This window comes from Plectropomus leopardus, chromosome 10, assembly GCF_026936395.1.
Source record: "Plectropomus leopardus strain MGB_pleo_1.0 chromosome 10, ASM2693639v1, whole genome shotgun sequence".
NCBI lineage: Eukaryota > Metazoa > Chordata > Actinopteri > Perciformes > Serranidae > Plectropomus > Plectropomus leopardus.
Genome location: NC_142185.1, coordinates 6338139 through 6363122, shown reverse-complemented (window position 1 = coordinate 6363122; position 24984 = coordinate 6338139). Strand labels below are relative to the sequence as shown.

At 39.1% G+C, this 24984-nt stretch overlaps 1 protein-coding gene across 1 annotated transcript in view; it reads left to right on the top strand.

Annotated features, from left to right (window-relative positions):
• The window catches only part of hibch (3-hydroxyisobutyryl-CoA hydrolase), a 28248-nt gene that overhangs the window by 1774 nt on the left and 1490 nt on the right, over window positions 1-24984 (top strand). The window contains exons 4-13 of the mRNA XM_042494019.2: window positions 1436-1520; window positions 2836-2916; window positions 3095-3147; window positions 12532-12610; window positions 17694-17839; window positions 18680-18766; window positions 19779-19837; window positions 20323-20404; window positions 22370-22489; window positions 24603-24636. Coding sequence (XP_042349953.1) covers window positions 1436-1520; window positions 2836-2916; window positions 3095-3147; window positions 12532-12610; window positions 17694-17839; window positions 18680-18766; window positions 19779-19837; window positions 20323-20404; window positions 22370-22489; window positions 24603-24636 — 826 coding nt within the window. The remainder of the gene's footprint in view (window positions 1-1435; window positions 1521-2835; window positions 2917-3094; window positions 3148-12531; window positions 12611-17693; window positions 17840-18679; window positions 18767-19778; window positions 19838-20322; window positions 20405-22369; window positions 22490-24602; window positions 24637-24984) is intronic.

The following is a 24984-nucleotide window of genomic DNA, read 5'->3' as shown; positions in this document are numbered from 1 at the left end:
TGTTACAGAAGTGTGTTACTGATCATAAACGGCTGCCACTATCCCACTTAGTTTGATATGGTTAAGGTTACAATGTTTTTAACCCTTAGGGACTCTTTTGGCGCATTTTACGGCATGAATGTTGGCAAAGTTGTGTATTTTTGTTTAATCTTGTGATTTCCAGCTCTGCTCCTACAATGAGTCTAAAATACACTGTGGAAACAAAACTGTTACATTCATACTGTTAAGTGCAAAAAATGCCCCATTGAAACCCATTCAAACTACAATTTTTGATCCCATCAAAGCATAAAAATATGTTTTGTATTATTTCTGGGTGTCATTCTGGGCTTTATTTTTACAATTTTCCACCTGAATACATCATTTTAACCATATTTGGCATATGGGAAAATACGTGCTATTTCTACAAGGTGCACTGTCATAATCAGTGTTTCTGCTGATCACTGACATAACCCAGGCTGTGATTAGATTGTGATAGATCTTTATTTCGAACATGGTAAATCAAATCATATAAAAAATAAAAATAAAATAAAAATATGGGTTAAAAAAAAAACATCAGGTGCCCACCATACATATTCATTAAACAAACATAAGTATTTCATGGCTGAAAGGTAGTATGAGGAAGTAAATACTTATCAAATCCTACCCCCTAAAAAATCTATTTAGCATGTATTATATTATCGTCAAAAACAAAGTGGCGTCATGACAAAAACCTGGCATTTAGGCGGTTCAACTTCCCCCAAATGAATTAATATTAGATATTCATGATTAAGACTGATTTAATTGAGGTTAAAAAAAAAACTCAATTAAAGTACAAAATAATATTAATGTATAATATATTTTAAAGCTTGATTTTTAAAAAGCGCATTTCGTGTGCAGAGTGGTTTAAGTGTGTATAATATTGAAGCGGGCCCTAAGGGTTAAGAGTTGAATAGAGTTGGACATTCAAGAAAAAACAAGTAAACCATTTGTATTGTTAACAGTTACATGCTTGTAAACCCTTTCAGATATTATTTTACACCAAACTGCCATAATTATGCAAAAGCTCAGGTATGTATTGGCTTTAACTTCCTGGAAAACAGTCACTGGTTTTGATGTAATTGGAAACCCGAAGATAAACTTAAAGTATCTCTAATGTTTTACAGTTATCCCTCCCATTTTTTAAAAAAATGCCCTTTTTATCAGCAAATTTGATGACTCATCTCTTGTATCATTTGTTATTTTAAATATCCTATAATTCACTGTGTGCCCTCCAGTGTAGCATACGTTCTGATGGTGTTTGTCTTTAAGGTCTCAATATTAAGTTTCTGTTTTGAGTGTCTCAACTTTCACTGAAATAGTTCAGAAACCTGTTTCAACTTATGACACATGACATCAACGCAGGATTTGTTTTTGATGATATTTCCTGTAACTTTGCTGCTTCTCTGTGTGATTGCAGAAATGGGAAAGTGACAGTGAGACTGACATCGTGATCATCAGAGGAGCAGGTGGGAAAGCCTTTTGTGCAGGTGGAGACATCAGAGGTAAGCCGCAGCCTTGAAGGTTCAGTCCCTGGGGTCTGTGGAGCCACGGTTTGGGCCTCTCATGTGTCAGCATACATTCAGATCAAAGAGGTCACCATCACTTTGTCTAACAGAGAATCAAGCGCCGCTGTTTGAATAGATCATTCAAAAACATGCACCGCTGTTCTAAAGGTATTTCAAAAATCTTCAAAGACTCATCTGCATGAAAAAATAGTCCAGCCACTAAAAGATAAAACAAAAAGATTTTCACCTGTTTCTTAATTTGTGCTTCTGTTTCTGGATCATAAGATAGGACATAAATGCTTGCCTGCTATCAGAATAGTAGTCACAACTCTGGAAATGAGTTATGAATCTTTATGCATCTACACTGATAGCTGTGGCAGCATTAACTTTTCGGATTGTCTGTCCATCCCATTCTCGTGAATACAATATCTCATGAGGAGCCTTAAAGGAATTTCCTCAAACTTGGCCTTAACAATGAATTGATTAGATTTAGGCAGTATAGGTCAAAGGCCAAGGTCACTGTGACCATATTCTGTCTTATTCTAATACTACTACTTTACTTACTTGATACTTATTTTATACTGAGGGAAATTCCAGATGAACGCAATATCGCCAGAAGATTTTACTAGATACTGGTGGTCAAAGGTCAAGGTCACCATGACCTACACCACGACCTTGCATCCGTTTCGTCAAAACACTTTGAGGGAATTTTCTCAAATTCAGCACAAACGTTCACTTGTACTAAAGAATGAAAGGATTTGAATTTGGTGGTCAAAGGTGACTGTGACCTCACAAAACATGTTTGTGGTCATAACTCAAGAATTTGTCCTCTAACTAAGACAAAATTTTACGCATATATTCAATAATAATAATATTAATAATAATGAAGAAGTGATAACATATTATATTCATCTCATAATTGTCATAGTGTTCTGCAAAAACACGTTTCTAGCCATTATTCAACACCATATTTTAGGAACAGAAGGGGAGACATTTGGTCAGATACTGAATTGCTGGCACTAATCTTGGGTGTCCACCTTGAAAACGCTGCTTATATAGAGCTTCTGTGCTTCCAAGGGGCGATGTGTGTGAAGCATTAATGTTTTCACAGACGTGGATGTAAACTGTAAGTGTAAAGCTGTAAATTCTAGTTAATCTAGTAATATGGATGGTTTCTTCTGTGTTTTGAATGTATGTTACTGCATGAGAGGCACATACTGGGGCTCTGATCTGGAGAGTTTCTATGTGCAACAGTGTGACTGTAGCTACTACATGTTGCTTTATCACTGCTTTGATCTGTTTCCTCTCTCAGCGGTCACAGAAGCAGGGAAAGTTGGAGACCCTCTGGCAGAGGTCTTTTTCCGTGAGGAGTACATTCTCAACAATTCTATTGGTAAGATTCACAAGTGCAAATACACTTGTGTTATCAATTATGTGTATATATCTCTTATGTATGGGTATACAGTCAGTTATAATCTGACTTTATACATTTCCAAATGCCCAGGCCTCCACTTTACACGTTTGCATGTTTAAAATCCTTCATTTTTACACGCTATATTTCATCTTTCTAGGAGCATGCAGGAAACCATATATTGCCCTAATTGAAGGAATAACAATGGGAGGGGTGAGTTCATTCATGTTTAATGTATTTTAAGTATGTACTGTATGCAGGGCTCCTGTGGATCTTTAAATAGTCTTAAAAGGCATTAAATTAATTAATCTAAAAACAAGGCCTTAATTGGCATAAAATGTCTTAAATTAATCTTTCAAAAGTCTTAAAAGACATAGGAAGTAGGATGGTGTGAATTGGTTTTTTTTCAGATATTGCTTTTGAAAATCTCCAAATAATTATTCATATCTAGTTTTTAAATAATTTACCGTATTCCTCTCAGATTAACCTCACTCAGATCAGGATAGAAGAAGGAAAGTTTTTTTTTTCAGCATTTAAAGTAGATCATCTGACTTTTTAAAGTGACTTTATGATAAAGTAAACGGTAAAAAATTGCCCTCAACCACTGAGAAATTTATGTCAGTTCGTGTTTTTTCCTGCATTGTATTTGTTTGTGAAATTGGTCTTATATTTCATTCCAGGTGGCATTACAATGTTTCAAAAAGTCTTATATGTATCTTGCCTAACCTGTAGGAACCCTGGTTATATGTTTAGGCCAACAATATACAGTTAAACCATATTCTGTATCCGTATTCTTCACTTTAATCCCAGTGTCTGGGATCAAAGATTTGTTCTGTGCAGATTTGTTACTCTTTTTATGAGGTGTGATACTTGCACGAGCCTGTAGGTGTCAGCAGAGAACTATCTGCTCCTGTCACCTGCTGGCAGTGGCAAGGTGGCCTCTGATTGGATGAAATCTGAAGTGACAGAGCTTTGTTGCTGCCACTGTTTTTTTCCCTCCAGGTGTCAGATATGTTTAGAATTTAAATTGGTACGTTTGCCCCACATTAAAACATGATGGGACATAATTCACAGAGAACTGCGCAAATGCTCGTTTATCCAGAGTGACCTTGATCACAGAGGTCTGTAATTTATGAATATTGTTTCATACCCGCTCAGAGAAGATGATGTCTGGATTGTGGATGAGTCTGTTTTTTACTCCAGCTCATGACCTTGACAGTGATTTTGCTCCTGAGGTGTCACTGAGGGTGCTCACAGCCACCAGTGTGCACTGGGTCATTACTCATCTCGCCTCTGTGTGTGTGTGTGTGTGTGTGTGTGTGTGTGTGTGTGTGTGTGTGTGTGTGTGTGTGTGTGTGTGTGTGTGTGTGTGTGTGTGTGTTCGTGCGTGTGTGTGTTTTTCCCTTTAGCACAGAGATCTATAAAGACCTTTTGCAAAACCTTGAACTTCACTGTTCAAACATCATCAGGTGCACTTTATACTCTGGTACTCCTGAAATTTCTTTAGAAGTAATTTTACTTGAGCATGTAGTACAGAACAGTATCTTGATCAGGTGTCTATATGTTTATTTTTTTATTTATTTTTTTTGCCATGTGAAGCTTTTGTAATTTTTGGTTTCCAAATGACATTCCTTGGTAGGTTTTATAGTTGTGTTTGATTACTGCTTGTTATACTTCATACTTCCGTGGCTTTATTTGGGATGGGCAGTGCCTCTCCGCTTCCTCCCACTGTACAAAAATGAAAAATATCACTGATGCCATCTTGTGCTGGTGGCAACATTTTGGAGTCAAAAATAATGATTAGCGCAGCTTTAAAGACATTTCGTTTCTCCTCTTCCAAAGTAGCCTGCAGTGATCTAATGATCCAAAATGGTCCACTTGGTTTAATTTTAAAAAAAGGCTGCTCATAAAATGAGGGGAGGCTTTGCAGGGGTCAGACTTTGGAGTGTGATAGTAGTAGAACTGTTGTGTTGATCTCAAAGTGTTCTCTATTTCTTAGAGTCACATTTACAGATGTGTAAGTTTTCACCAAAAAATGCCCAGTTAGTTTTTTGGGCAGCTGTGGACTCCCACTAAAGAATAAGCAGCTTTTTTTATATTGGTTATTCCAGCGTAGTAAACATTTCACACGGGTGAGTTCACAGGGGGATGAATCGTAGAGGCTGTGAACCAAAAACAATCATCTCTTGTTTGCTTGTTTTCGCTGTGTTTAGACAGCCATGATAACAGTGACACCCCCACTTACCATTTTCCTCTCCAAGAGAGACACAAGCTGCAATTTGTTTGTCAGAATAAAAGTGAAAAAAACAATGTGGTGGAGCAGCGTGCAGTAATGGATGCGAGGGACAGCTGAGTGCCTGCTGCTGATACACTGTAGTCACTTCCCTTCATCGTTCCCGTGGAACACCATAAAACACCCCTCTGTAGTTCTAATCACACAATCTTTTTCTACTGTTTTTCCAATGGCTTTAGAGCTCTGGGAATAAAGTGATGTGAAGTCCACCTCCTATCTGTCACATCAGGACAGAGACAACACTAATGTTGACACAAACCATCCTCAGGGCCTTTGCAGTTTAATGTGTGTGATGGTTGAAAACGTTCTATATATGGAAAAGTCCGAGAGGCACCAGAGTCCCTGTTCCCAGATCTGCTCCGAGCTCAGGGCAGAACTCCCACGCAGCACGAGGATTCCTGCGTTAGTGATAACAAACCACCAGGGAGTAAAAGGCATGTCCTCAGCGCATGCACACACACACACACACACACACACACACACACACACACACACACACACACACACACACACACACACACACTGTTTATCTGTTTGACTCTCTCTGACATCAGCGGGATCTCATCTCCCGCATGTTATTCATCGCTGTCCAAGTTTAAAATCCCCTGAATTGAGGTCTGTGAGCGCCGAAGTGTCATTAATCCATGGAGGCTGTGTTTTACGTTTAAGCAGACACTGCTGTCTTTCAGCATGTTTTAGTCCGCTCTAAAGATTTCATACAGGATGCTGCAGCACTGATTGCAAACTCACAGCAACTCCTTACTTACAGGGATAGTTTGGATTTTTTGAACTGGGGTTGTATCTGGTACTTATCCATGTCTCCCAGTTTGGAGAAGCAGGCTGGAGTCCGACATGGAGGCTAAGAAATCTGCTGCATTGGAAGGAGTCAGCAACAAAACTTATTTCAGACACCTAAAAAAAAAGGTCCAGCTAAAAAATATTGAGTGTAGGCAGGTTAAAGGCAGCTTTATCTGTATAGCACGTCATACAACAGAACAATTCAAAGCGCTTTACAGAGCAATAAGATAGCAAACATATTTAAGGATAGATACTGACAATAGAAGAGTAACGATAAACAGAATAAAAGGATAAATGAATTACCCCTTGGGGCCCAATGTAATATTAAACACACTCATATCACTCTATAACCAACATCAGTCCTAAACATAAATGTCAAATATTCATTAATTTTCTGAAGTTTTACCCTTTAAATATCAGGTTTTGTTATGATGCCACTGTGGTTTTAGGTTTGAAAAAAAATATATACACACACAAAAAGGGCTTATTTTCATTATAGTAGATGCAGAGTAGATTTTTTTAGTAGTATTTAAGTAGCCATTTTAGACTCATTGTAGAAGCTTGGCTGAAAGTTCCAAGATTGAACAAAATACACAATCTTGCCAAAATGTATGCAATATGCATGAACCCAGTTAGTTTTTTATTTTATTTTATTTTTTAATGAAGAATGAAAAGTGCATAAAATGTGTCAAACAGTCCCTAAGGGTTACTACATGATTTACAATCACCATCAAAAATAGCAAAAGTGTTACTTAAAATGATTCAAAGATCAAGTTGAATTTTCTGAGGCGCCCAGCAGGTCACCTGGTAGAGCGGGTTCCCCATGTACAAATGCTGTCTTAGCAGAAGCGGTCGCTGGTTTGATTAAATCTAACTTGCCTTAAGCTGTAGGAACCTGAGTCCAGTCACCAAAACGTTGCAGCACTGTTATTTGTGTTGCAAGTTGGACAGTGTGTGGGACTTTGTCTGCAAATTGTGTCCTGCTCGTCCCTCTCCTACACACCTGCTCTAAAATAGATGTGCAGAGTGTTCTTTTTGTTCTGATACATTCGGCCTCTTGCATACAGAACACACTTCTTTTAAGGCGCTCTATAACATGCACGCCATAGCGGTTTCTGCCCAAGTGATGGATATTTGTCCGGAGCCGTATGACTATAATCCCTTTCCTCTGGAGAACAGAGCTCTTGTTTTGCTAATGTCCACATCATCTAATGAGAGGGCGAGAGCCAAAAACGACCTTAGGGCAGATTTTGATCCCTACATTAATGTTCTCATCTTCCAGAGCCTGTGCAGAGCTTGTTTTGAAAGCGAATACTTTATGCGGGAGTGATGTGGAAACAGACATCACTCTCTCTTTTAGTGTTTATAACTGTTGTCTTTCACATGTGTCTCTTCACACCAGCTGGAAGACGTCTGCATTATCCACACGTCCCGCTCTCATACACAGTGTCACTAATCATTTGTCAACTAGCAAAACTTGTTTACCAGATCTAAAGCGTGACAGTGTTATTAGTTGAGTTATCTAGACTCTTGTTGGAGAGCAGAGGGCATCGTTTTAATGGCTCTCATCATCTGTTCTATCAATATTTGTAATCCAGTAAAGCAAATATCATGATGAGGACTTCATGAAGCGCCCCATATTCTCAGACAGCGTAAACTCTCCCAGCCGGGTTGTAAATTTCGCTGCCCGTTCTGTTTGTAAGGTTTAGCTATAAACATGCTCGTGTGCACGCTTTTAGCACATTTCCATTGTTTACAGCAGGATGTGGAGACGTGCTCTTATATGGTGGCGGGTGGTGCCCACCAGCACGTCACAATGTTCCACTACTTCTATGGTAAAACTGGTCATGTGAGATTGAACAGCGCCCAGTGATCATTGCAAGAAGAACATTTATTGTTTTTTTCCCCCTTTTTGCTGATGGCACTAAAAGCTGTTTCGGTTTATGTTATTTGTACATTTTGGAGGAGATGGCTGCTTAGCTTCATTTATTGGATTAGATTTAAAGTGCACTCCATTTTACATGACTCAAGAGGGACTCTGGGTATTTTGCTAAAACAATACATTAGACATGTAGAACTCTAAAATGGTCAGTATCAGTAAGCTACATTATGAAAGTCATAGTGGTAAAGATACAATAAAATCATAGACTGTATGGACGTAGTTACAGTGAAATCACTAGGCAGGTTTCCATTTACCCTTTAACACCTAGATCAGGGGTCGACAGCCTTTACTATCAAAAGAGACATTTCTGGCCCAAAACAAAAAAAAATAATCTGTCTGGAGCCGCAGGTAACACAACACATATAGTCAAACTAGCCTATCAATGTTATTAATGGGTCTACATGAGCATTCATCAATATGTTTGACCACTATTTCTTATTTTTTGTTACATTAACTTTGCAGTGTTGGTGGTAAAAATTAAAAGATCTATCCATGCACTGTTATTATCTCTATGCACCAATAACTTCTCCATTTTCCTCTGAGACTTCTCCTATCTTGGATTTGGAATCCATAGCTAGTCAGGCTTTTTTGATCCAGGACCGCCCACCATTTTTTAAATTTGGTGGGCGGTCAAATTTTTTTAAAAATTTAGCAGAAAATGCACCAAGGCCATAGAAATATGATGCATATTTTAGTTAATGAAATACATTTTCGTATTCTGTGTACAGGCTACATATTTTTGCAATTGAAAATTGAATAAAAACTTTTAAAAAATAATCGCAGTTCATTTACATATAATTTTTAGTCAGAGACACAGGAGCCTCTTGAGAGGGGCTAAAGAGCCGCATGTGGCTGTAGAGCCTCAGGTTGCCTACCCCTGACCTAGATAAAAAAATGATGGAACTGCTCTCTATATTGCATTCATACACCTTCCACAAGCATATAAACCTCTAAAAATTGGGTTAATTTCTTTCGAGAAAAATCTAAGTACAAGAAATTTGTCACATAAATAGTGACAAGGAAATAACCTCACGATTAGCTGGGGGAGTGGGGGATTATTACATATTATTAAAAAAAGAGAGAGAATATGAAATGAATACTACATAATAACTGTTAGAATTATATATTTTACTTCTTTTTGTTGATGCTTATTTTCCGATAATTTTCTTGTAACTTTTTACTAATTTCTTGCTCATTTTTGGGCCATCACTAGTTAAGCTGCTCATCACCCTTATTCCGTGTTTTTGAAAGAAATCACAGCAATTTGCTCAGGTCTTAAAGGGTTAACCCTCATTTATTGCAAAAAAAGTATATACGCTCGCATTAGGTGGTATTCTAGGCGATTAAAAAAGCCATGTTTTGCAAAACTGCAATGGAAACACTTTTGTAGGTCACATGATGCTATGGCTATGTGCTTGTCAGTAGGAACTGGCTCCCTCATGATGCAGCAGGAGCTACAAGAGCTGTTATTGCATCACATAACTCTTCAAAAGTTGAGCGGATCATCTGGAAGTTTTGAATCCACAATTCCTCTGTGAAATCATGGACTATCACCTCCCAGAAATCCCTCTAATGTGGCCACTCCAACGTTTAAGGGGCTTGCCTTTTCATTATTGCTCCATAACACGCATGCATCACTTTCAAATTGAAATACTGACGGCTAGTGCGGTGGCTGCAATAGAAATAAACCTGCTAATGTTTGGACATCCATCACCACACTTCTTGGAATGTTATCGCCAGAGGAGAAGATGCAGAATATCACTCAATAGAAACAGTCAACTCACAACTGTGTCTGAATCTCAAGTTTGCACAAATCTGTAATGGAAACCCGCTTACAGACAGACAGACAGAGATTTCTTGTTTATAGTCAGACTGGTTCATTTCGTGTCGAGTTCAAAATTTCAAATTCTTCAGTAAAGAAGTTTTTTTTTATTTAACAAACAGTTTGCTGTGTTTTTGCAGTATACGGAAAGCAGAACAAAGGCTTAACTCACTAGACCATTAAGTGTTTGTTTCTCACAATTGATATCATTATTGCGATATTCATCATCATTACATGTTTTTCTCATATCATGCAGCTCTTCTATACAGCTCCCATGAAATGAAAATGTAACAGTGCAACAGTGTGTGTAGTTTTTCACACTCTGTGTTAGTGTTACTCTTTCATTCATGTCATGTATTCATTTCACACTTAACACAGCGAACTCTATTAGTGAGAAAGTGAAGCCAGTTCCTGTTTGCTCTGATCCTGAAGTGTGTTTCCAAAGCACAGTCATCATATCACTGATGCAGTCTGTCTCTGATGTGTGCCTCTTTTTGTTTTTTCATTCGGGGATCTGGTACCTTCAAAAGAGCAACTACTGCAGGCAGAGGTCTGTTTAGTCTCCAGTGATCAGATATTTTTAATCCTCTGTGGACATTTGTCACATAGACTCAAGGCGAATCCTGCAGCTCTGCCCTGTGGCTCGCTTTTCAGAGCCAGCTCATCTTCCTCTTCAAAGACTGACATTCTGAAATAAGTTTAACTGTATTCCCTTTTGACCTTTATAGCCATTCAAGATGATCCAGGTGAAGACGCGGTGCAGGCTGTAATCACACTTTTACTAAGAGTTCGTCTGCAGTGAGTCAGCCCTCAGCAGGTGGACTCCTTTACATATATGTCAGAGTTCATACAGTCATAAAAAAACAGCAAAAGTCATGGAATATGCAAAAAGCAGCCTGGAAAAGTTTTTGAAAACTAAATATACCCTGACAGTTTTGGAAAAGTCATGGAGCTTTATCTCACAAACCTGTATAATAACCCAAGATGTGTTAAAGGACCGTCGAAAATTTCAACAAAATTTCAAAAATCCAATGATAAAATATGTAAAATGTTTTTGTTTTTGCAGTTTCTGGCTGTGAGAAAAGGTGTAATTTTTGGTGATTGTTTGCGTTTGGAAGGCCTGCTTTCTGCAAAAGTCACCAACGGTTTTTAAAGGGAAAAAAGAGCAGCATTCTTTTCTTTAAAAAAAAAAAGAAGAAGAAGAAAAAAATACCCCTGTATTTGGAAGGTATGTTTTCAACAAAAAATAAAAATAAAAATCAGGAAATAAAAAAATACAGCATTTTAAGGATGTATGCCCCTGCCCCTAAGCCAAGAAAAAAACAAAGTCCAAACATAAGTCCCTCCCCAGTGCTTGAAAGGTCATTTGACCCCCTCCACTCTCATAAATAATTATCCAAATTTGTTGGGTTTTTTTAAATAATGTACATTTAGAAAAAAAGCTATTACATAGTCTTAAAAAAGAGGCAATGAGGAGTATCAATGGTCTTTCAATTTTACCTCAAAGTCATGGAAATGTATTGATAATATGGTGAATGAACCCTGATCTGTGCACAAAATCAATTTCAGTTTAAGTGTAGGCTATTTTCAGAATATTTTCACTCCTTTACTTTACCGTCACAATATTTTATATCAGCCACACAAAGTTAAAGTGTAATGGGAAAAGAGAAATGTTTCTCATGTGATATTCAGCTGTAGAGAAGCAGATTTACGAGATATGATGAAGCCCTCTTGACACAGACCCGCGGATAAATTCAGAGAAATTAATCACCAGTTTCATTTCAGCCTCCACCTCGTATGGATGTGAAGCATCAGGGGATTTACCTGATGACCTTCCACAGTCATTAATCACCAGCAGTCCCTCACTGGCGTATTGGATTTTTCTCTGACCTGACCAGTAAATGACCCTGCTGCTCAGTACAGTCGCCGGTCCAAACACAGCATATTCTCCGTAATGTAAAACCTTCGGGGTTTATTGTATGAAGCACTTTGCGTTGCAGTTTTGATCAACTTTATATGATATACATGTCAGTTGTACATTTTATCAGCTGAAAGTCGTGTAATTTATCAAAAAACTTATTGTGTAAATATTTTGTGAAAGCACCAATAGTCAAACCTTGAGGTTTTTGTACAAATATATATATAACATCTGATTTTTTTTTTTTCCATATGGGCCAACCCAGTTGATTTGTGTTCACTGTGATCTGAAGTCTGGCTCATCTCTGCTGCCTACTGACACTGTTGTCAGTTAAGCTGTTTCACCTCTAAAAAGAGTTTTTTTCCAAGCTTTTAAAATTCTTTAAATGATAGATTTCATCATAACTCACCTTTCAGCGTATTGACATGTTTTATTTGTAGAAGTCCAGTACATGTGCAAGGGGATATTGTTTCCATGGTAACCCCATAATTTCACACACACACACACACACACACACACACACACACACACACACACACACACGCACACGCACGCATAGTCCTAGCTATGCTGGAAATGTCATCTGACCAGTCTGCTCATTAGCCCTCACTTCTCTCCCTGCTGGGAGCCACACACATAAATCACACACACACACACACACACACACACACACACACATCAGCGGGGCCGACCTGGTTTACTTTATATTTTTTTCACTCAGCATTTTCCATCTCAAACTTGAGCACATCACTTGGCCTCTGTTTCCTCCTCTTTTCATCATTTCATTGATCGTTTTGTAACCTTGTTGTCGTCCCCCCCTGCAGGGTGTCGGCCTGTCAGTTCATGGACGGTTCCGAGTGGCCACTGAGAAGACGCTGTTTGCCATGCCAGAGACCGCCATAGGTGAGAGCATCCAGCTGCACCAGCTCCCGCGTTCCTCGAGGGAGGGTCGGCCCACATCAGTGTGAGCGGCTATCTCCAGACCATTAATTATGTAGGAGCAGTGATTCCAGTTGCAGACCCAGCTGGATCCAGATCATATGCATTCATAGACATGAGGTCTGTCTGCATGAGAGGCTGGGAGAGGGAATACACTGAGGGATAGATGAGCGGTATTTAGCGCAGTGTGTGACTGATGACCTCATCCTGATACCACTGGGTGTGAAGCAGACTTCTCAGGATGTCTCATGCCCCAAAATATGTGTTTACTCTGGTCATCCGTCTTTACGTACTGAATTGAAAAGAAAAGATGGTTCAAAAAATGAAAGCAGTTGGAATGTAGAACAATTGTTGGAGAGATTAAACAAACTGACATCATTTTATGTCAATTGTACATGCTCATCCACAGTGAAACCAATCTCTAAATATGACTGTGCAAGTGTGGCTAAAACCGTACTTTTAAACCTTTGAAACCCAAGCAAATCAGCCTGATTTCTTTAAAGATAGTAAGAAGATAGCAGTCAGCAATGTTGCATTCAACCCAAAATTAGCAAGAACTTGTCTTGTACAATTTTCAAGAAAATTTCCTGAATATGAGCAAAAAAGAAAAGTAAAAAATAAAACAAAAAAAATCTTAAAATAATATATAAATACTTTTCTGTAATATAATTTTAAATGTATAATTATGATCACTATATATATGTAGTTCTCTGTACATTTTTCCTGTTTTTGTTTGTTTGCTTTTTTAATTTTTTTTAAATTTTTACTTACAATTTTCTCTCTCCTTTCCAGGTAATTCTTGTAACTTTTTACTAATTTCTTGCTATTTTTTGGGGTTGTGTCTTGTCAAGATGCACATTGCCATTTTTCCATGTTTTCTAAAGAAACAGTTGAACAATTTGTAATTAAAAACACATTCTCATTTAACGTTAATATGAGATGAAAGGACTGTCTGGCTCTTTAAAGTTGCAAACTTAACTTGCATAATCTGATACCACCAAAAACATGCAATGGCACATTATTATATTTTATCAGTGGCTAAATGGTTTACTGTGTGTAGAAATCATCCAGAGTGTATTTGAGGGTTTTGCTGCCAGGCACTAAGCTTCAGTTCGCTCTTTAGCTAATTGACCCCTGTAGACAGATGGCCGTCTCCTGAGGCGCTGAGGAGATTACTAACAAATCTCTAACAACTAATGAATTACAGCTGACATTATGGCAAAAACTAGCATGTTGTCACTTAAAACCAGATGCTTTATTACAGTTATATAATTACATATGAACATAGGAAGTATTTGCAGGAAACTGTGACACCATAGTGTTAATCACACTGGGTTTGTGGCCAGAAACTGACTAGACAGCTAATGTTCTCAGTGTCTTCTCTGTGTATTTACTTCATGAAGATGGTGAATGGATGTTGAGTCAGTCTTTGAGCCTCTTTGATGGTCAGTTTAACGGCTCAGACCAAATTTTTATTAAACATGGGTTGGAATCGTGACATGCAGGAAAAATGCTCGGCTTTTTTTTGTGCAGAAGCAGCTCAGTTGCATCTTCTCCTTTTTTGATAAATGGACTGCGTGCACTCACTCCCTCACACTTGCAAACTTCCAAGGACACTCGCGTCATCATCTATTAGACTCACGAGTGCTCACTCACACACACAAATCAAGCTTACTCCCAAGCGTTGTGGGCTCGGGCTCCGTGATAAATCTTGAGCTGATGCTTAACTCTGCGTGGTGGTGCGCAGAGTGGATTCTGACTCAGATGTCTGGAGCAGCATGAGGATGAAGATTATGTTGTCAGCAGAGGGAAAAAAATGAGCGGAGCAGAAAGAAACGGCAGAGGTTCTTGTTGATGCCGTCTGACTGTTGTGTGTGTGGGATCCTCTTTAAAAGGCGAGGCCACACTGAAGAGTAGGAGGAAATGGGACGGCAATTTGATTGAGCAGGCGGAGGATCGGCTGGATGAGGGGATTGATGTACTGCTCACTATGTGTGTCTTTCAGGGTGTGTCTTGCATCTTGTTTTCATCCTATCCATTCACATACACTCTTGTGTTGTGCAGTACTTGCTGCGGAAGTAGCCCATAAAACACATTTAAGTTTGGCCTCATTATTAATGCTGATTAATTAAACAAGAACCTGGTGGTGTGTTTTTACACTCTCCAGTCACTTTTGCCAGAAGGCAGGAAATCTTTGATAATCCCCTGCGGAGCCGCTGTGTCTCTATTGTTTTTACTAAAGACTCTTGGTTTCCAGGCCTCTGCACTGTCAATATTCAGCAGCTCCCATCTGAAATCAGACACTTGGACTTCACATTGCACAGTTTCCATCAGGGACCAGTATTTCACAGAGATAGCAGCTGCTTTGAGACCCTACATGCCTATTTTAGTCCTAATCCAGGGATGGATCCTCTCTTTTGTGCTGAGCTTAATGCAACTACAGTCACATTGTGGAATCAGGCTTCATCACTGAAGTGTGCCAGTTTTGTACCAGTTTGAAGTGTTGGAGAAGTCCTAAAATATCTGCAATTCAGACAAATTTCAAAACTTTCTAAACAATAACAAAGGCTTAGCATGACAGTCACAATCATTTACCATCTCTGTTATTTGGCGGCTTATCTTATCCGCTGCAAAGTGGTCAAGGAGCCCCCTAACCTCATTGCTTTTCCCAGTTTGTGGGTATTTTCAGCCACCATTCAAATCTTTGTATTAGCCACAATGCTGCTTTTAAAATCTCCTGTGGTTGGTCGCACATGCAAATACATCATCAAAACGTCATCAAAACGTTACCCCTGTGCCGCCCATGGTCATGTCTCTCCGGTTTTACGTTTTACACAGACCTTGTTTCTGCGCTGTTACTACCTCTGTTCCCAGCTCAGAGGCGAGACACTATATGCAAAACAGCAAGGCGGCATAACGGCGTGATATTCCCGCCATGAACAGGCAGTGTAAATGCAGCTAATATTAACATCTCTTTTTTTTTCTTTTGTTCTGTTTTTTTCATAGCATTGTTGGAATATATAAACCGTTTGGTTATTCGATGAACCACATTCTAGGAGCGCAGCGCACACTCTGGAGTCAGACGGAGCAGCAGAACACCAGGCGCAGTGAAAGTGAAACTAAACCGTTCTTTGCACATAATAAATGTGACAGAAATGTGAAAAGATCTTAGTATGAAAGCTGGTCCTACTGTGTGGTTCCCTCAAACTAGAACATTATCAAGGGGTGCAGAGAATTTACAGGGACAGTTCACCTTAAAAACAAAATATGTAGTTTTCTTCTCACCTGTAGTGCTATATATAAGTCTGGATAGTTTTGGTGTGAGTTGACGAGTGTTTGGGATATCGGTCCTAGAGATGTCTGCCTTCTCTGCCATATAATAGAACTATACTCAGCTTGTGGTGCTCAAAGCGCCAAAAAAATACATTTGACAAACTCAAAAGCAAAGTCTCTTTCTAGAGAGCATGACCCAGTTACTCAAGATAATCTACAGACCTTGTTGTGAGCAGCACAGGGGGCTTCAACATGGCAAATTAACGTTATTGACATGTTTTTCCACATCTAACTGATCATCTCATGATGGCCAAATGGATGAATGGAAAAGCGCTGATCCATTGTCTCTGGCTGGATTTTATCATGTGATCAGGGCTTTCCTCGGCCTCTAGGAGACCCTGGATATGATTTATTAATGCCCCCCTCCCACCACTCCCAGCAACACTTTATAATTCAGTGGCCGACCTCAGAAAACCCTTCAAGGATGTGTTGGGCTCATTGCTCTAAATAAAGTCATTACTCACTTTAAAATGATCATAGTTACTCCCTTGTGATAAAGTTTAGAATAAGACTTAATCCTTTAATGAATACACACACCTCTACCACTCTCATTCCATTCTTTTTTCTCAGCCACACACAAACACACATTAACCCCTCCCTGTGGTGGGATTAACAGATTGAACGCAGCCCCTGCGAGCATTCTGAACAACAGCCATAATCTGCCGCATTTATGATATTACATTTTCAGCCGTGAATCAGGTCAGCTCATCTAATCTCTCTCTCTCTCCCAGCATCCACCACCACGGCCTCACGCCACAGTACAAAAGCCATCAGAAAACCTACTGTGACCAGTGGAATCTCATCTCCTGTCAGAAACATTGACATAAGCAATGAAATGCAGAAGTCAAATGGAAATATTATTGAATGAATACAGAATAGATTCTCTACAGATTAAGGCTGTGTGTTTTTCATAACCATAAATGCTCATAAGCCACATGTTTTGCGCTGTGCAACAATCATTTGTTTTGTTAATGGCTGTACTTAATCACACTGGACGTAAACCACCTCTGGGTGAGGTGAAAGGATATTTAAAGAAAGAGGGCAATGTGGAGGGCAATGCTGGTATAATTTGCAAAAGAAATGCGACAGTATGCTGGTTTAATGGTTACTGTGCAGCAGCAGTTTATTTGTTTAGTTAGTTTATTTGTTAATGTGTAAAATTAGTTGCTACGTGGGTAGCAACTATTCTTCCTGAGTCCACACATAAAAATATACAAATAACATACATAAACAGATTAACATTAACCTAAACCAAAACCTTAATATGCACCCAGCACACCCTAGATTACCACTTACCCACCCCAAACTCTATCATGTCTGATATATTTATTCCGTGTGCGATATCCTAAGTCATTAAATTAAATTGAATTGAATTGATTTGAATTAAATTAAAAGAATGCCAGCAAAAATAATACAAATCTGAATTAAATAAAAAGTAAAGCTATACACCAAAATAGATAACAGTGTACAAGATGAAATGAAAGGAAAAAAAGACCAAAACCCACATACACACCCAGCACACTCAAATAATATTTAATATTTTCAACTCTAAAATATTATTGTCATCCACAAAAATCCAGTGTCACTCTGGCTCTGATGACATGGTGAATTGTTCATTGGTTTGTGTTTTGTCAGGGTGAACAGTGACAGGTGGTAATGTTGCTTCATGCTGTGCATCTGTATGAAAACCATGTTTTATGTTTTATTTTGACAGGGCTTTTCCCAGACGTGGGAGGTGGCTATTTTCTGCCGAGGCTCCAGGGGAAGCTGGGTCTCTTTCTGGCCTTGACGGGCTTCCGTCTTAAGGGACGTGACGTGCAAAGAGCTGGAGTTGCCACTCACTTTGTGGAGTCAAAGAAGGTAACTGGAGTCAGGAGATTAAACTCAGCGTCCTCACAGGAATTTGTACTGGGATGTTTGTCTTTTTATTTATCGCAACATCCTGAGCTATGAAGGAGTACTGCTGTTATATATACAACATGTATTATACAAGACTGCAGACAAACACGTGATGAGTCAAACAGTCAAGATTCTCTGGTATATTGCTCTCAGTTCATTATCTAATCCACCCGACTGTGTGCGTGTTGGTGATGCTGCAGGGGCGAGTGCAGGGCAGGAGCATGGTGGTGGGGAGGGGCTGAGGTTAAAGCTCCTCTGGAAAGCCGGATGCTGAGTCACAGAGTGTCTCACTCATGTTTAAAGGTGCCAACAAACTCTGGCTGGTCCAGCGGCAGGTTGTGTTTGTCCTGCTGCTGCCGTGAGGTCAGAGCAGTGGGCGGCAAAGTTTGTTCAAGACTGTAACCTTGACTGTTAGGACAGAAGAGCAGCGGGGGGGAGTTAGTTTATTTGTACAACTTCTACAGCAGTTTGACCGAAAACAAGGCTGCAAAAATATCTCTATATCTGTCGCTTTTCATGTGTTATTTTCAGATTGAATCAAAGTAGACCCACAATTTGAAAACTATTAGATGTAAGGATATAAAGTCAAAAAAATCTGCAATCCAGATTACTCAGTCCTTTAAATATGTCCTTGGTGGAACCAAAAGGGAAAGACTGCCTGCATTCAATATTTTGATTATTTTTAAAATGACTAGTTCGAGCCTTGTGGCTTGTTAAATTCACAGTCGACTGCGCACAAACAAGCAGATTTACAGCCATTGTTTCAGGGCCAGTTTGAATGTAAAGCCCTCTGTTTAACAGATCCCAGACCTGGAGAAGGAGCTGGTGGATCTGAAGTCTCCCTCTGCTGAAGACGTCTCCAGAGTGCTAGACAGCTACCAGAAGCAGGTTAGAAGCCTTAAATGTGCGATCCATACAACTAATGCTAAACTTGAAATACCTAAAACAGTTTAAAGGGATAGTGTTGATCTTCTGAAGTGGGTTTGTATGTGGTACTAATCCAAAGTCTGTGTATAAATACAGTCAATATGACCCCAGTCTGGAGAGGCAGGCAGGAATACCACCATAGAAGATAAGCAGTTTGCTCCTTATGGAATAGGCCAGCAGCAAAACACATTTTAGCCACCTAAGAAAATCAGTATCAATCAGTTTAAGTGTATTATATAGAATCTATATTAGAATATTCACTGCTTTATTGTACTGACAGCCCTTTCCAACGTAGAGCTAATCTGAACCGAAACTTATCTATACTCTCATCAAAGCTACCAGATTCCATTAAAAAAAAGTAATTTTACCTCACAGAACACAAGAGCTGCTGGTCTACTGTTGCCATGATCAGTAAGTTAGTTAGTGTTATTAATTGACTTTGCGCTTTAGAGCACTTAGTTTGGATCCATTTAAGTCACACAATAACACAAACAAACCGATTGTGGCAGCTGTACACCAGCAACTCCTGTGTTCTGTAAGGTAAAATTAACGTTTTCGTCAATGGAGTCTGGTGGCTTCGAAGAAAGCATAAAGCACATAAGTTTCAGTTTCCCGTCAGGAGGTGCTGCCTTGCAGAAAGGTGACGCAGTGAAAACATGCCCAATATAGTACACTCAAACACTCAAACTGATATTGTTTTTTTAGGTGGCTAAAATACATTTTGCTGCTGCCCCCATCCACAGCAGTACATTACATAGATTCAATGGCGGTACTCCTGTCTGCTTCTCCAAACTGGGGGCATGCCAACTGACATCTCCTACAGGTAATACACTGACTATGGATAAGAACCATATACAACCGCCCACTGCAAAAAATCAGAACTATTCCTTTAGATATGCAGCGAGTTGCCCTCTGGCATCTGTTTTCATGTAAACAGTTTTAGTGTATGTCTGTGCTCTCTCTCTGTCCACAGAGCAGTCTGGATTCTGAGAAGCCTTTTGTGTTGGACAAGCACATGTCTGATATTGACAGGTAAGCCTTGAATCTTTGTGTTCCCAAATAAGTATAAACCTAATCTGATGGGTGTGACAGAAGAACAAGTAAACAGCTAGATACCTAAAGGATAAGATTTTGATATTTTAGATTCTGTTATTGTCAACTAATGCCATGAAAAGACCAAAACCAACAATATGTTACTTCGTCTTGCAATCTCTCACTATAATGTGTCATTTTTGCAGATGTTACTCTAACAGGAGTACAGTATATAGAGAATATATCAAGCTTTGGTCACACAAAAAATACTCATTTCACGTAGTAGAATCAAATCATTTTTAGTTTTGGTTTATTTATGTGTTGTTGTTTTTTTAATTCAAGAAATGTATAGAATATTGCCAGCCTTACCCTTACAAGATGGGCATTGAAAGCAGAGAAAATGAAATTTTTGAAGCAACTTTATGATCTCAGTTTAAATGACTGACGTAACCTGAAAACTCATTTTGGGCCTCCTCTCCCGTCAGGCTGTTCAGCTCCAGCAGTGTGGAGGGCATCGTGCAGAACCTGAAGGCAGATGGCTCAGAGTTCGCCAACAAACAAGCTGAGGTATGACCTTGACCCGCAGCTTTATCAGAATCACTGACAACCAGCTTTGACTGACATTTTATCTCATTTTAATTGTGCATGAATGTAGCGTTTGTCAGTTTTAACCATCAACTGTGTACAGTTACTGGCCATACAAAGTACAACCCATATTCCCAAAAAGTTGGGACATTGTGTAAAACTTAAATGAAAGCAGAATGCACTGATATGTAATTTTTTTTTTTAACTTACATTCAGTTTAATACAGCACAGAGATAAGATATGAAATAGTCGGACTGATGCGTTTTCTTGGGGGGTTTTTTGTTAAATATACACTTATTTTAAATCTGATGCCTTCAACACATTTCAAAGACATTCAGCAACAAAAGACTGGAAAGGTTGTGGAAGACTCAAAAACACCAGTTTGAAAAAAATTACAGGTAAAAAGGTTCATTTGTAACTGAATAAAGTATCTAAGTGTATTATATACTATGTCATTTTTTATTTACTATTTTAGACGACCTGCTTTACTGTGACTTTTAGTATGACTGAGTATGAAAGGAGCGTCCCTAAAAGACTCAGCACTTAACAAGCCAGGATGTTCACTTTGTGAAAAACAGTCTGACAATTAGATAGCAACTATTCCCAACACACAATAGCAAGGAATGTATTGATTTTTACAATCTATAATCCATTTTATCATCTAAAGATTCAGACGATTGGGATAAATCTCTGCGCTCAAGGGGCAAGGCTGACAACCAAACATGAGTGCTTATGACCCTTGACCCCTCAGGTGGCACTGCATATAAACCAATATGATTATATAAAGGATATCACTACAGAGTACCCATGGCATCATGGGTAGCTTGCACATTTGTGAAAGCTACCCATGATGCATCTGTGAAACAGCAATTTGGCATTAAATGCCCCGCAAACAGCAAAAACTATATTTGTAATTATCAGAAATTATAATTATTATTTCTAATATTTATTATTTATTTATTATTTTATTTTTTTCCTTTTGGTTAATTTTAGGTGATTTTCCTTTTACTAATTTCTTTCTGTTTTCTGGATTTTCATTTCCTGTGCCACATTTTTGAAAGAAGTAAGTCTAAGTAAATTAGCTCAGGTCTCAAAGGGTTTAAGTCCTGCTGTACCTGTGTACGTTACCTCTCTGCAGTCCACCATCAGATAAATCTCACTGGCAGTGCTGGGGTGGAGCCAGAGCATCATTTGGCTTTAGCAGTATATGTTAGTTATTAGTGGTTACCTCAGTTTAAGCACTTAATGAGGTTAGTTTTGCGTGTTGATGACCAGAATCTGCCCTGTCAGATTTCTGAGCTCTAAGCAGGCCACGGTGTCTTCATTCTGCGAATTTTCCTTAATTATTCTAAAATCTGACTCTTTGTAGATGTGACTTTTTCCCATCTTTTTTTGTCATTTCCATGCAGATGGTCCAATAAGATCAAACCAGGGAAGGAGCTTACGTAACAGCGCACATGCTCCAGATTAGACCTCCCTCCCTCCCTCATAGGCCCCACCCTCTCCTCACTGTCCCCGAGGATTAATGATACTGTACCAGCAGTCAGCTGTTATCTGCCATAATCTGTTTATTATTTTTGATTTGTAACATTTGAAGTATGCTTCATATTGAAGGCTTAGCAAATATTTCCTTGGCTGCTTCCATTCTGCTGCAGCCAACAAACATGCAAACACTTCCTGTATCCTTTCAAACCATGAAGATCTGAATCAGAGTCAAAGGGGGGTCAGCTCGCGCATCAAATATTTATCATAAACCCACTTCCTCTGTTACTACTACACCTCTGACTCACCGTCTCGCCTCCAACATTAAAAATACAGAGCTGTCTTTGTTTTTGCATGTTGCTTTGCTTGTTTTATCCATAATTTTATTTAATCATTTGCAGATTTTCTTATTAATGTAAAGGCAAATAAAGCAGCCCATCACTGCCTCTGTGTCTCTTCTTCCAGACACTGTCCAGAATGTCTCCCACATCCCTGAAGATCACCTACAAGCAGCTGCAGGCGGGTGCGACTCTGAGCCTGCAGGATGTGTTGGCGATGGAGTATCGACTGAGCCAGGCCTGCATGGTAAAAAACACACCCATTCAAATTATCAACATCCATCAGTATCACTAGTAATCTGCATTGAACAAAATGTGGAAGATAATAAGTTATGCTAAGCAACGGGATCCAAGATATGGATCCCGTTGCTTAGAATAACTTATTATCTTTCTTTAACATGATGGTAGCAAAGATTTCTGCACATTTCCATCTATGCAGTGGAGAAACATGGCTGATTCATGGATGCTCTGATGAAGAACTGACTGACCAAAAGCTCAGGATTAAGAGAATCACTGCATAGTAGAGCTTAGATTCTCTGCCTGGCCCAACCCGCCTGATGCAGGCTGTAATTTCTCACTGTTCACTCGTGCATGAATCGGGCCCATTTAAATATTCCATTTTTTGTAATGAAACTGATATGAACTGTCCCGTGCTTAACTGGGACTTCGGAAGGAGGTTTAATGGGCTGAATTAAGAGGGAAAGAGAGAGAAAGAGAGAGGAGAGAGAGAAAGTCACAGAATACGTGGAGAACTGGAGAGAGCGCAGGCGAGAGAGGGACGGAAAATGAGAGAATATATGTATAATAATACATGTTTTAATACAAAAAAAGTTGTATAAAATTCCATTTTATAATATATAAAATGCTATAGACTATGGGCCTGTCTTTATAGTACAAATGTGTTTTTTTAACTGACTTTGGGCCTAAAACTGCTGCCATAGGTCAGGCTGGGGTCGACCTTGGATAGAAACTGTGTGTTGTTCATATAAAGGGTTGGGCCTGATTTTTTTGGGGCCCGATCTGAGCTCTGCTACATAGATGGAAGTGTGTGGAAGTTGCTGATGTTTTCAGCACTGCGCCAAGATGAATCCAGCGGTGGTTGTCCTGCACAGTCTTTAACATATTAACCTACATGAATCATTAAAGTGCAAACAGGCGTGTTTTCGTGCCTCCGCACTGGCGATAGTGGCGGCAGGAAGCATTACATTTTCAGGTTGTCTGTTTGACCATCTGTCCCATTCTCATAAACGTGATATCTCAAGAACACCTTGAGAATTTTTATCAAATTAGGCAAAAACATCAACTTGGACTCACAGATTAACCTATTAGATTTTGGTGGTCAAAAGTCAAGGTCACTGTGACTTTGCATCCGTCTCACTCTCTTGAAAGTGACATATTAGGAACACCTCATGGAAATTTCTCCAAATTTGCCACTGATATCGAGAATCAGTGATAAATTCATTCAAATTTGAAGGTCAAAAGTCAAGATCACTGTGACCTTCCATCTGTCATTCTTGTGAACACAATACCTCAAGAAAGCCTTGAGGGAATTTCCTCAAATTTGGCACGAACGTCTATTTGGGCTCATCGATGAACTGATTATAATCTGGTGGCTGAAGGTCAAATATCACTGTGACCTCACAAACATGTTTTTGGACATAACTCTGGAACTCGTACACTAAATATGAATTTCACACAAATGACTAATGGGATGAAGGAAGGATGACGTGATGACATTTTATATCCAAAAGGTCAAAGGTCAGCTTCACTGTAAAATCATAATGTACTGCAAAAACAGTTTTCTGGCCTTTACATCATAACTAGTGGTCCACCAAGGCATACAACCAGGAATCGGTAATGCTAGCAATTCTTTAGCTTTAACTTATCATTATTAAGTAAATGTTGATTGCACAGTGTCATGGCTACAGAATAATGACACCACTGGCGTTTAAATTAGCTCCCTGGCACTGTGCAATTCTGTCTGCCGACGGGTACGATGTCCCGGGAAAATGAAGGCTGGACTATGACACAAAGAAGTGCGTTAACCAATGCAAAACCAAAACAGGAAGAGGTTAGCACTCTTGTTTTCTCTGTATCAGTACGTTACCATCCCTCGTAGCAGGAATGGCAGATGATGGAACAACTGAAATAACAGTGGAAACTCTACCTGGCAAAAGAAAAAGAGCTTTGTTGCTGAGGCTCAGAGGAAAATGGAAAGAGATCTAGTCGGCAACAGTGGTGCCAACAATAATATCACATGGAACTTAAATGTGTTATCTGCCACATAGGTTTCAGTTCAGCTGTGACCTGGAATCTGAGATTTTTTTTAATCTCATGGGTTTGTTTTTGTTGTTTTGCAGAGGGGCTACGACTTTTATGAAGGTGTACGAGCAGGTAAGTCGCTGCAGTCCATGGTCAACAAAAGTGGAGAAGGGTGGATGTGAATTTCACTGATGTAGCATCATTAACCCTTAAGGCCCGCTGGAATATTACACACACTCGCATCACGCTGCGCACAAAATGCACTTTTCAAAATTAAGCTTAAAAAATATTATACAAAAATATTGTTTTCTACTTTTGTGGAGTTCATTTCTTTTAACCAAGCCTTAATCATAAATATCAAATATTCGTAAATTTTCAGAATTTTAACCCTTTAAATGCCAGGGTTTTGTCATGATGCCACCATATTTTTTGATGGAATTATTTTCAATGTACTAAGTGCAAATGAGGGTTTTTTTGTTG